At 37.9% G+C, this 14,060-nt stretch overlaps 1 protein-coding gene across 3 annotated transcripts in view; it reads left to right on the top strand.

The window, feature by feature from the left end:
- USP6NL (USP6 N-terminal like) overlaps positions 1-14,060 on the top strand; it is a 155,128-nt gene that overhangs the window by 98,871 nt on the left and 42,197 nt on the right. For all 3 annotated transcript variants that reach the window (XM_082449713.1, XM_082449715.1, XM_082449714.1), the window contains one exon: positions 7,593-7,673. In XM_082449713.1, the coding sequence (XP_082305839.1) occupies positions 7,593-7,673 (81 nt within the window). The remainder of the gene's footprint in view (positions 1-7,592; positions 7,674-14,060) is intronic.

Genomic DNA, 14,060 nt, shown 5'->3' with positions numbered 1-14,060 from the left:
ATTTCCCCCAATTTTTCTAGTTTCAGTTTAGCTCATATGTTCTTCAGTGATTGCCTAGTCCTAATAGCCGAGGTCTGCCATTTCTAGGAAACTAATAAAAAATTCTACATATTCATATGCGGCACTGAATAAAATCAGTGGAAATGATAGCCTTGTGGATGTGTACAAGTGTTCATCAATCTTCACAAAGCATCCACTTGCAGCGTGTACTTCCTGCGTGTCGTTTGGGAAGACTTGTACACTGATGCATAGTCAAGTCATCGGGGCTTTTGTTCCAGCTTTGCCAGTGTATTCTTTTTACATAAGGTAATTCTCTGTTTAAAATAGGGTGTAGAAGGCAGTCCCTCATAAGAGGATTGGTGTTGGTATTTGCAGACTGCTTTGGATTCCCCCAGTCACTGAAACAAATAAACAAACACACTTATTATATTTACTCTGCAGAGGACACTATTAATAATGTATTATATTGTTTCTTTGAGCTTATTGATGTTTTTAATAAGGAGGAAAGGATATATAAAGCTATGAATTTTCATGGATTCAGCTATTCCTTTTTGCAGTGCGGTATTTTGCATGGCTTAACAGAATATTGGAGCCTTTTCAGATCTTTAAAAATTCTATTTTAATTTTATGAGGTGTGAAATCTTGCTCAAAATACATGACTTTTCAATGTCATTATTCTATCAAAACACGACTCTTTGCTTCTTACACTCCTTATCCTCTCCTGACCTCTGCTGGTGAGGTCTAGGTGTGCGTGACTTGGGTCAACTTTATCCTCAGTCACACATCCTAATATTCAAAAAAACATCTGAAGACTTGAACTTCAGTAAAGTTTTAAGACTTCTTATTCTAGAAGAGAAGGCTATTTAATATCCATCCATGCACTGTGTATATGGGTAGCCTTTACTACCTAGATTATAAATCATGTTACTACTGGGAGGAGCATTGGACCCAATGCAAGGCAACTTCATACTATGTGGGTGATGCAGCAGTTGTTAAGTACTTCCTATTCAACTGGTCCTGTATAGGATTAAGTTATAGTCTCAGATCGCTAGAGGTTGAGTGATCTCAACAAAGAAGACATTGGTCCCATTTTTAATCGTTATATCCTCCTTGCCCCAATAGGAGGGGCCAGTCCTGATTCAGAGGGTTTGTGAATTTAAGATAATCAGGTATCAGATTGCAAACTTCAAATGGAAGTTTAGTCCTTTCCTGAAAACAGCTCCTGGGGAAGAGTATACAACACTGTACCGTTTCCTAATCAGTGGAGGTAATGGAGAGATAACAAAGGGAATATAGGATGGCGATTAAGACCTCTGCATCATTTTCCTTTTGATATATGTTGTTCTGACATTGTCAGGGGAGTAGAATTTTCTTATACTAGGGTCTCCTATATGATTTTAAAAATTTCAGTGATGAGCACATCTAGTACCCAGATCTTAGTTTTGGATTACCATTCCCCATTAAAAAGAACCACTGTTTCTTTAAAGAAATGGATGATCTAGGTCTAGGATAGAAAAAAGTATAAAGTGAGCCTGAATTATATTGTGCCAGATTGGTCATGTCTAAAGGATCTGCCTGAAGAGGGGAAATCTCCAACTAGATAAGAGGCAGTCCAGCCAAATTTGGGGCAATTTGAGCTTCAAAAAGAATAATGATGATAATAATAATGGATTATAACACATTGAATAAAATAGTCCTTTATACCTTAGTGATATTAAAAATGGGGAGGAACTTGAAAGGAAAAACTTTCTAATAGAAAAATATCAGTTAATAATATAGAAATAAACCTAAGGAAAAATAAATCCACCATACCATTTTACCACCATCAGAATCAGAATTGACTCAGGCAGAGATTATAGTGGATGAGAAGACCACGGAGTAGAGCTGTTAGGGAACAGGATGTCCATACTATCTCAAAGTGCACCACCCAGATTACTTATTAGTTACGAAAAGGAATTTCTCTGTTAGTTAGTGGAGAAATTGGGCAAATACCACTTAACCAAGGGATCAAAAGTTGTATCATTGATAATGGTACAAATCAGCATGATCTGTCACTGGATGTGATGCCATAAGAAGGACACAAAATCACCTGTGTAATAGTCCTACCCAAATCTAGGGGAAACAGTTAGGCAAAGCCAGATAGTGTGGACTGGACTCTTCAAAAGTCAACATCATGAAAGACAAACAAAGGCCAGGGGACTGTTCTAGAGCAAAGGGAACTTAAGAGATGTGCCAGAAAAGGCAATGTATGTTCCAAGGTTGGATTCTGAATTCCCCTCCCCAACCCACCTAAAGAAAAACAGCTTTAAAGAACGATTTTGGGACAAGTGGGGAGTTTGGTATATGGACCGTTTATTACCAAATAACGGACCAATTTAAAATTTCTTGAAAGGGTGTAATAGTTGTACTGTGATTATGTAGGATAATGTGTCTTGTTCTTAGGTGTTACATACTTGAAATATTTGGAGTGTTCACGACGTCTGAGATTTTCTAATAGACCAGCGCCCCCCACCCCCCTGCAAAAAAAAGCCCTAATATAAATAGATTAAATCTGGCAAAATGTTAATAATTGATGGATTTTGGTGAAGCATATATTAGTATATGGTGCATTGGTCTTCCACTTTTCTGTAGGCTTGAAATATTTCAATAAAAATTGGGAGAAGTAAGATGTCAGTGTATAAAGGCAACAGAGTTATTTAATATCAGCTTTGTATAGATTCCTAACATCATTAGTTTCACATTTTAGCAGCACTTTGAAAAGCGTTGCCAACATGATGGAATGATCCATATCTTTATTATGCTACATTAGAGATACTATTGTACTTCACTTATGTTTACTTCTGTATGATAGTGATCGAACTGCTATCAAAAGTACTTAGGATTTTAGCAATCCCACTACTGGGCATATATCCTGAGAAAACCATAATTCAAAAAGAGTCATGTACCAAAATGTTCATAGCAGCTCTATTTACAATAGCCAGGACATGGAAGCAACCTAAGTGTCCATCATCGGATGAATGGATAAAGAAGATGTGGCACATATATACAATGGAATATTACTCAGCCATAAAAAGAAATGAAATGGAGGTATTTGTAGTGAGGTGGATGGAGTTAGAGTCTGTCATACAGAGTGAAGTAAGTCAGAAAGAGAAAAACAAATACAGTATGCTAACACATATGTATGGAATCTAAGGAAAAAAAAAAAAGTCATGAAGAACCTAGTGGCAAGACAGGAATAAAGACACAGACCTACTAGAGAATGGACTTGAGGATATGGGGAGGGGGAGGGGTAAGATGTGACAGGGTGAGAGAGTGGCATGGACATATATACACTACCAAATGTAAAATAGATAGCTAGTGGGAAGCAGCCGCATAGCACAGGGAGATCAGCTCGGTGCTTTGTGACCACCTAGAGGGGTGGGATAGGGAGGGTGGGAGGGAGGGAGATGCAAGAGGGAAGAGATATGGGAACATATGTATATGTATAACTGATTCACTTTGTTATAAAGCAGAAACTAACACACCATTGTAAAGCAGTTATACTCCAATAAAGATGTTAAAAAAAAAAAAGTACTTAGGATTTTGGTCGGTCTAGTCATATTCATTCTCCTTCCCACCCCTCTGCTTCCAAGACCACAAAATGCTATTACATAATTGCTTCATAGTATTGTTTGCTTGTCTCTCCTGATGTAAATTATGTTTAAAAATGTTTATTTAACTTTTCTTGTCCACCAGTCACAGTTTTAGGTGATGAAATTAAAAGAAGAGAATATGATATGGTTCCTGTACTCAAGGAGTTCATCCTTTAATAATAATAATAATAATAAATATTTGGGCATTTAGACCAACTAGAACACAAGTGGTGTTAGGTGCTATAACAATAATCATAATAATCCTCATTTTATAGATAAGGAAACTAAGATACAGAAAGATTAGTAACTTGTCCCAAATGAAACAGATAAGAAGGGGCAGAACTCAGGCCAACTGAGTCCTTAGTCCATGCCAGGAAATGCTGAAGAAACGTTTATTTTGCCTGGAGGATGGAGGAATTTAGAAAAGGTTTTGAACCTTTGACATCTGACTGGGTCTTGAGAGGATGCGTAAGGTTTTGCCAGATGATGGTGAGGAAGAGCATCACAGGCAGATGAAAAGCAAACACTGGTCAGAGAGGCATGAAAATACATTGTGTGTTGAGAATGACAAATAGTTCAAGGTGGCCAGATCATAAAAGTAGCAGGAAGTGAAACTAGAAGGTGAGTTTGGGCCATATTGTGAAGGGCCAACCGTGTAGAGATTTGAACTTTATTTGTAGCTATTGAAAGATTTTAAGCTGGGACTCACTTTTAAAAGGTCATAGCAGTGTGGAGGCTGGCTTGAAGCCATCCAGGGCTACCTGTGAGGAGTTACTGCCTTCATCTAGGGATGAGGATTGACAGAAAGAGGGCAGAGGATGTGAAGGAAGCAGAAGTGGATGGGACCAGCAGAGTGTAGGTTGGGTGTGGAAAGAAGATACAAGGAAGACTGAAGACAACCTAAGCTTCTAGGTTGATTGACTTAGTGGGTGGTGATGCTCTTCATTCGTAGTAGGAAAGGGAGGGGTGATAGCAGCATGTTTAGGGAAATCGTGTTGGGTGTGTTGAGTTTGAAGTATCTGCTGAACTTCTGGGTGAGATTCTAACTTGCTGTTATATTCTAGTCTGTTTTGGTGTTACTGAGTCCATGGCGAGATGATGTTCCTTAGCCTGTTTTTCTAGAGCATTTAAGTTTACATTTGTCACATGTGTTTTCGGTTACTTCTTACCTCAGAATAAATTCTGGAGTTGTTAAGCTATAGCATGTTTGCTGATAAAGTATATTGTATCCATTTATTATAGATTCATGAGTGCATGCAAGTCTGGTGTAGTTGATCTGGCAGAGTTATGGAGTTAACACTTAAACCTGATTGAACTACTGATGTATAATTTTAAAATCCTACAGCCTGGAAGCTTTACCCAAAGTGTATTTTTTTCCTTTTTTTTTTTTTGCTGTAGGGGAAAGAAATGTATACTTAATGGTTCTGAAAATTGTGTGCGTCTGTTTTATCCTTGCATGTGAGAATGTGTAGCATTTAAAATAATCTCTCTCTATATATGATGAGCGTTAGAATACAAAAATGTGCCTTTAAAGAAAAGAATAGCTATTTCTTAAAGTGATTTATTGACAGTTTAATAGTCATAAAAATGAAAGATAGCAAGAGACCTGCTAGATCTCAGCAGGGTTTTTCCTGGCAAAGTGTATGTTATTGTACTCTTGGGTGGGCTTGAATTACTTGGTGTTTTCCTGTTGGTGGAGAAAGGGATTATGCTTTGAAGAAGTCAGGGGGGGAAGTACAGAAGAACAAGGAAGTACCAAATGGCATCTTAGATCAATCTTAATTTTTCACAGCTTGGCCTTCTCTAAAGTCACATTTAGCAGAAACATTAATTAGATTTCAGAGCCCCACTGAGTTTTAAAATTAAACATATTTCTGGAACCATCTGTAAGATTTTATTACTAATAATATAATGAAGAATATGCTTAATCTTTTGAAAAATGAGAATCATAACAGTATCTTTTGCTCACAAGTGATCATCTTTGGTTATGAAAAACCCATCAAAATTTTTAAGAGTAAAGAAGTAATTAAAGAGTTTTAAGGATATGCCTAAAAATAAAATTCCATAAAAATATTCTGATTGGTGAGAATCTTTTCCTAAATTCAGGACTTTCTTTGGGATTTTATGCTTCTTTTGAATCTAAAAATATCGATGGTGGGCCTATGCCATCTGCCTGTTTGAGGCTGGATTGAAGACCGTCGATGAGGAGCTATTGCTTTCATCCAGGAACTGTGATCCCCAACGAGAGCAGGGACATGGTGGAGGCAAGAGCATAGGATATGGCAGCCTAGAGCGCAAGTCCTGGGGCCACGCTGCCTAGCCTTGAACTCACCAGATGCAGGAACTTGGAGAAGTTTATTAGACCCTTTGTGCCTCTGTTTCCTTATATGTAAAATGGGGGTGATTATACCTACCTCATAAGGGTGTAACGAGCATACATTTTGGAGCATAAAATGTATCCTCAGAACCATTTTCTCTCCTGTTTAGTCTTCCATTTCGTTTCCTTTTTAGATATACTTAATACACTTAGGCCTTCTGAAAAGACAATGCTGGGATCGAGGAGAATTAACAAAATAGCAGAATCTCAGCTCACTCATAAGAAAGAATTCTGTTGAGTTTTGTTCTAATGAAAAGGTCATCATTAGGAGTGGACCCTGCCGGGCTCTGTTCCAGGCAGTGGGGAAGCAGCGAACATCTCGGCCTTCGTAGATGGAGTAGTCAGGGGGGAGGAGGTTAGGTGTGCGGCAGCGAGGGGCCTCCTAGGCTGAGCCCCCAGAGGAGAGGACTTGCTCACCTGGTCATGGGCACAGGGGTCACCCAGACTTCTTGGCTGAAGAGGGTGTTTTTTCCTGCCTGAAAGGACAGAGTACAAATGGATTTTCTGAGGGTAGCTGGGCTCCCAAAGTAAAGGGACAGAGGGCTGTGCACACCCAGTTCTTTTTCTAAATGTACGAATCAAGTAAGTCACTCTACCACCACAGGAGTGAATAAGAGATTGGAGAGCCCGCCCGAGTACTTAGGAAAAATATCCCTTCTCCTTGAAACCAAAGAAGTGTGGAAGAAGCCTTTTCTCTACCACCTTCCCCGTTCCCAGCTTTGCCCCAAATCTTAATTTAGTGTGACAGCCAAGACCCCCGCCTGTGTGTTCAGCCTCAGCTCCGGATGCTTCCTTTTTTAGCCCCTACACTGCCGCATTGTCGAAGAAGTACATCTGTCCATGCTTCTCGGAATGTTCTTTCCCATGTTGCGCTTGATAAAAACCCTAACCCTCTTCCAGTCCTTCATTTATACTCATCTTCTCTGACGCCCCTGGGTGGGTTCGACTGCTCCCTCCACAGGACTTGAGTCACCGTCTCTGCCTCTAGGTCACAACGCTGCATATTCCATGTCGGGTGCCCTTAGCAGACAGTGAACTTGCCTTGGGGCAGCAACTATTACTTATTTTTGTACAATTTTTCACTAACATAGTGCTAGTTATATGATGATCTCCCCCCAGTAATACCCAATTCTCCTTTACAAAACCACCTTTGTCACCAAAAACATTAAGATGCCAGAAATCGGTAAAATGTGAAAGAAGAGAATGGAATTTTGAAGTTGTGTTTTGATGCTTCATAAAAATATTTCAGACTGTTTTAAAATTTCCTTTTGGCTTAAATTTGTAGAATACCCAGCGTTTTCAGTGATTAAAATGTTAGAAAATTTAAGTGATCCCTTTCTCTTTACCTGTCCCAATGGAGCATCTCCTACGTGTCTTAACTTCAGTGAGGGGATACTGTTGACACAAATGTCATCAATTATCCAACTTTAAAAAAAAGTTAGTTAGGATATTTGCTGTCCAATATAGCATAACTTTTTTAGTAGTCCTTTTTTCAGCAGCATTTTCCTTGACATTTTTTTGTAATTTGTAAGTAAAAGAAGCCTGAAACAAACAGTAACAATGAATTTCAATTTTATTTTTAGCAAAAGCACCTGGAAATTGAAAGAACTACTAAATGGTTGAAAATGCTAAAAGGATGGGAAAAATACAAGAACACTGAAAAGGTAATTAAAAATGTTACTTCCTTATGAAACTATACAAATTCAATGTGGATTTTCCCAGTAAAAGTTCCTCTTTAATTATAAGAGTATTACGTTCATATTCTTAAAAAATTTTTAAGTGTAATTTAATTGAGTGGAATGCCTCAAATTAGGAGTCTTTGTGCTGTCACAGAATAACCAGTTCAGATGGGTTGCAGGAATTGAGAGGATGTGGCGGACAGTCCAGAGGTCAGCTGGCTTTCGGGGATGATTGAATTCCGCCGCTTGGTTAGGTTGCCTGTGATTTCGTTTCTTTCCGTCTCTCTTCTCTGCCTACTTCAGTGTCGGCTTCCTGCTGAGCTTGGCTTCCCTTTGGGATCAGGATTATTGCCGTCGTTCCAGGCTTCGTATTCCCCTGTCTCCCTGCTCAGAAGGAGAGAGGCCTGGCCTCTGAAAGCTTTCCATGAAGCAGGAGCGTCTCCTTGTCCTAAAGCTTCTAGCAGACCACCCCCGCACCCCGCCCCAGATCTTTTACCCTGCATTGACTCTGTGCTGTTTTGAATCAATTTGTAAAAATGCATACATCTATTAATATTCCTACTAATCTAATCAGTAGGAATTCCTACTAATTCCTACTATTCTTCCTTAAATATTGGGAAGCTGTGAAGTTCCTAGTGGTATAAGTTTTCCAAAGTTCTAACTTTTGCTTGAAAGGGCAAATGTTATCAGGGGCAAAAATACTGTCAGGTATTTTCCTTAAAGTGGCTTACTTCATTTATTTTTGAGAAAAATGTCTGCTAAGTACCCAAGTCTCAACAACCACGATTGGCTGGTCAGTCGTTCTTTCAAGTAATGACGGTGTCCGTGACCAAAGCAGTTGGTTCAGATTGTGATTCATACAATTTCATAAATGCTCTTTCTTGAGGCCGACACTCTGCTCTGTGTGCGTTCCACCTCATCGCTCAGAATATTAATAAGACGTGTGTGTATTCAGGATTGAGATTGAATGAAATTAATAGTTTCTACTGCTTCGTCAAGGGCATTCCTGAGTGAACTGACCTCTTTTTTAAACTGTGAGGAAAGAATGCAGTGACTGCCAGCACAGTGCTTCCTCTGCCTCAGTTTGTGCTGAGGTGCCAGGGGCTTCACCACCATGGCTTTTCTGCTCCCAGTGCCAAAGTCAACATAGGGAAAGAGGCAAATAATGGTTTAGTATCATTACGAAAATGTCTTGACCTCATGGCCCATGCCTTGAGAACTGCTGACATCTAAGCCTCGGTTTCCTCATCTATAAAATGGAGATAACAATACCCATTACAAAGAGATGAAGATTTAATGATTTCATGCATATAAAGCAAGAAGGTTGGACAGTAAAAAATATTTAAAGAGAAAAAAGAAATCTTCCATAATCCTACAGCAAAACACTGAGTTAACTGTTAGGATTTTTGTCTGTTTCCTCACACTTTTTTTCCCATGTAATATATATTTTTTGCTCTTTACATAGATATAAATTGTTGTGTGTCAGCCTTTACCAACAAGAATTCCAGGGAGCAGCAGTTCCTTGGGGTCTAACGGGTATTACACAAAAGCATTGTTGCCTAATGGTTAAGCAATAGACTATCCTAGGTTCAATCCCTAGCTCTGCCACATTACTAGTGGTATGACCTGGAGGAAGATATTTAACCTTTTTCTGCCTTAGTTTACTTGTCTGTAAAATGTGGGTAATCACAATACCTCCTTCACAGAGTCGTTTTGAGGATTAAATAAGTTAATTCATGTAAAGCACAAAGAATAGTGCCTGATATTTAACATGCAGTCAGTAAGTGTTGTTTATTATTACATGAGAAAGGGGCTCTCTGGTTAAATAAAGTTGGGATAAAGCTGAACCGAGGTAAGCAGGTTTCTTTACTACAGGATGCCTCAGCATCTTTAATATTATAGTGTGGTAGAAATTTTCAAGAGGGACCTTAAATTGCATGACACTTATTCAACCATGAAAATCTTTTTGTCATGGGGTATCTCACAGGAATAACGTCACTCTTCTTTTTGAGCATCCTAAATATCCCTATTTAAATTCCATTAGACTCTTACTATTATATTTTCATCAGGAGTAAGTTCATTTCTGGGTTGCTGATTTCATTAAGGTGCTTCGAGAAGAATCCGTTCAGAGTAGGATGTTGGTCATGACCCCTGTGCTCTTTTGTTTAACACTCTGCTTCTCAGACTGGCCTAAAGCTGACAACTACTTCACCTGACATCTTTGTGGAAAGGTCTCTCAAGTGCTAATTACAGGATCAGTTTTGATACGTTGCACCTACACTTTCGTCTCAGCTTCAGTTCAATAAAATATTTGTAGAATTGTATGGCTTTATCCATATGTCTGAAAGTATATAAGCCTCTGTAAAAATGAGCATTCTACTAGGCTGTTATGCTCACAGCAACTCTGGCTAATGTACTTCCCAGTAAGAGAGATTTTAGTAGAGCTCTTCCTTTCATGAATAATTTTAAAGTATTTTCCCACAGCTATAATGCTAGCATTATTTGATGATATATATGGTCCAATCTGGTATGAGGTAGAATGTGCCTTCTAAAAGAATGCTGCTTTCAGTTCATACCCAGTTTTAAATTGCATTGAAGTTAAAAAGTAGTATATATTTTTCTTCTCTTCCAAAGGGAGGTATAAGTTTTCTCTCAACAGACTCCTTACTTATGTAGTAGTGGTACAAAGAAATATCTAAAAATATCTTGAAATAAAGATACATAGCTCTGATGAGAATATTTGGATTTTTAGAATATAAGATTTAATGAAAAATAGTTGCCGTTACGGTTGCCTGTGTTTTCACAGTGACTGCCCCCTATGTACAGTCATAGGGTATTTTTAAAATACAATCTATTAAATGAAGATATGAAGTTATCTCTGCTAAGTAGAGGCCATTCTGATTTAACTAGCCATTATATAATTGTGTCTAAGCTCTGTCACAGCAGAGTTCCTACTACAGGTACACATTTTTTTTCTGGTTAAATAACTGAATGGACCTTTGTTCGTCAGGTAACTAACAGACTCATATTAGCCAACATTTGATTGTACTGATGTGAAAATGGAGGCACGATGTTTAGAAATAAATTTCTCAAGGCCATTATTAGTGACAAGCAAGAGATGCAACTTCCAGATGTACCATCTGTTTGCTAGCTCTCCCTTTCGGTGTTTGTCAGTAAAAGGCCGGAAGGAAATAGAATGCGGTTGTAAGAGGCGTTGGGGCCTTGTGGATTCTAAAGCTTTCAGATCCAGACTCAGGAGACGTGGGCCTATTTGGAGACAGAGACGAAGGGACCAACGGAGCAGGGGCGACTGAAGGAAATGAAGGCGCTGAAGAGCACAGGCAGCTCCGAGAGTAAACTTTTGTCTCCTGGGGTTCACTTGCAGTTTTGAAAGTCCCACCAAACTGAGCCAAACTTGCTGGGCTGAAAAGTTTACTCACTCGCAGCCATGCTGACGTGCACTGCACATTTATCACTATCTTGAAACCAGTAAGGTTAGAAAGACGTGTTGAAAACATTAGGTCAGTTGATGGAAAATTTTTTTTTTTTTTTTTAGTTGATGGATTTTTAAATGTATCTGTGTGACTGAAATAGACCGCTTGATTTTATTGGCAAGTGAACAGAGAACATACCCATAAAATAAAATTGTAACAGAATTTTAAAGGTAGTACTTTTCAAATTGGAATATTAAAATATTAAAATCCAACATACACAAGTTCTGTATATATCATGATTGTTCAGACTATGATCTATGAAATCTGACTACTTGAATTTCAGTTCTTCTTCCACAGTGTATTAGTTGTGTGACTTTGAGCTCATTACTAAACCTTTCTACACCTGATTTTCTCATCTGTAAAATGGACATGATAAGCATAGTACCTACCTCTTTAGGAATGTAAAAATACTACGAGGAATACATTGATCTAGAAACATATCTCGGCTCCTAATAAATAATCATAAAATGTTAGTTAGTGTAACTGGTGTTATTAGCATTGCTATTACTGTTTGATTTATCACTATCCTTACCCTCGTCCCCACCCTCATTTCTCCTTCCTGGAAAATTCCTGCATATCCTTCATGTTGAGTTTGTTGTCATCCTCTCTAAAGGAAATCTTTCCTTACTCTCTCCCGCAGAACTCACCCCCCTTCCTCCGTTATAGTATCTCTGGTATAGTCTCGGGATGAGAGCCCCTGTGTTGGACCAATCAAGAAGAGACCACCAGAGCAGATTCACTGCCCCTGCCCCCAACACCTTTATCCCTAAACTGTTTCTCGTTCCCCTTAGAATCTCGTGTCTATTCCGTAAGGGCCAGCTGCCCCCTGAAATCACTCCCACAGATTAGACAGCGTGGCGCCTGCCATTCTCCCATTACCACCCTGGCTCACCTCTGGCGGGGGTGATGTCTCTATCACGACTTGCCCCTCAGGGTGTGATACTCAACTCTGACAAGAATTAATGTATGTGACCTTATTACAAAGGATTACATTTATAATTATATGATATGATCATCTTCCCCACTACACTGTGAACTCCACAGAACTTTTTCAAGTTTGTATCCATAGTACCTAGTAAGCGTTGGCCACAAAGCAGAAAGTCATTACAGTTTCTGTTTACAATGAATGAACGAATGTTGTTCACTTTTGAGTTGGGATGACCAGCTATCCCCTTCTACTGATAAATTCTACTACTTTAATAAAGTAGTGATCTATAAGGGGTAGTGTGATTTGGCAGAAATATCCTGAAGCAGGAGCAGGAAGATGGAATTCTTGGCCTAGGCAGGCCACTTCTTTGTCCCTTGATTTCCTTCCTTTTAAACTGGAGTAGCACCTGCCCTGCCGACATTACAGAGCTGTCCTAGAAAGTGTGAGATACTGCTTTGTCAATTGAAAGATTCTCAACAAATGAAAACTGTACTACTGTTCTGGAGAATAAGCAGATTTTATTATAATTGTTGTGCTTTGATATGATTCCTACTTTGTTTTACAAAATTTCCAGAATTTCTACAATAGTTGAAAATTTGTGAGGAAAGATCTATAACCACAGTGTCAGTCTGTCGTGTAACAGTAGAAGTATTTGAAAAATAGTAACTATAATTTAAAATGCTTGTTTTAAGATCTCATAATTTGATTCTTTTTCTGCTGTATCTTACTTTGTATACATGTTTCATTTCATTATCTCGCACAGCTTGAATCCAGATACCTCCCTTTTTATATTCCTTTTAGGTTTTGAGTATAATTTTATTTTATTTTACAATTTTATTTTATTTTATAATTTTATTTTTAACGCTTTCTGCTCTTCGATTTCATTAATATTTTCCATTCCATGTATTTTAGTAAGTCCAGTTGAGCAGAACAGTGGATATACTACATAACACCGTGGTTTTAGAAAGATGGTCTTTGCTTTTTATAAAATATAAAATCAGTATCTTCTACTAACTGGGAACATCTTCTGTGTGCCTTTGGGCAAGTTACTGAATCTTTTTGTGATTCACTGTCAACGTTTGTAAAATTGGGGTAATAATATCTCACAGAATTATTAATATCATTGAATGAGACAACATATGTAAATAGTTTTAAACAGTTTCCTGTACATAGTAAATGCTCAGTAAAAGTTGGTTTTAACTGTTACTGTTGATAATGATAATGACAGTGCATCAGAGTTTCTTTCTGAGCCTTTTCTAGACATGCCTCATTTTTCATTTTATCCCTGGAATAACACTAGGACCATTAATTTTTTATTTCTACCTGAAATCTTTCTATTATTTCTTCTTCATTGAATCATGGCAGTTTAATGTTTTATTTTTCTAAATCTAGATTTAACTTTAGGATAAACAATGAACAGTAATTTATGTACAGTTGTTGAATACAGAATTGAATGAAAGCAGTAAATAATGTCCAAAACCTTTGTAAGTGATACAGTATAAGAAATGCATGTGGTTCCTATCTTACTCATTGAAAAACATCTGTCTAATGGACATTCAAGTCCATCAAAGTTTATCTGTTTACCTGCCATGATGTTTTACTTGACTATCAAAATTTCACTTTTCACATTTGCAATAATTCCCACATTCTGGTATTCATATTAACTGCTTTCAGTTTAACATCCTTACTCTAGAAATTCAGAAGATAATTTGAAGTTACTTTTAGTGGGTGATATTCCTTTAAAAAGTTAAGTTTATCATAATTTTGAAATGAATATAGATGATAAACTTTCTTTGGAAAGTAAATCTTAAATTCACTTTTTTTAAAACCACACTCAGTTTGCAATTAATGGTGGTAAATGTTTAGTACATGGGAAATGTTGAAGAAGCAGAGTCTAGTTTATACAAAGCCTTTCTGTACATGTTCTTCCAGTTACATCTACCGCATCAG

This window comes from Balaenoptera physalus, assembly GCF_965194825.1.
Source record: "Balaenoptera physalus genome assembly, chromosome: 2".
Lineage (NCBI taxonomy): Eukaryota > Metazoa > Chordata > Mammalia > Artiodactyla > Balaenopteridae > Balaenoptera > Balaenoptera physalus.
Note: the sequence above shows the minus strand (reverse complement) of the source record. Positions and strands in the feature narration are given on the sequence as shown.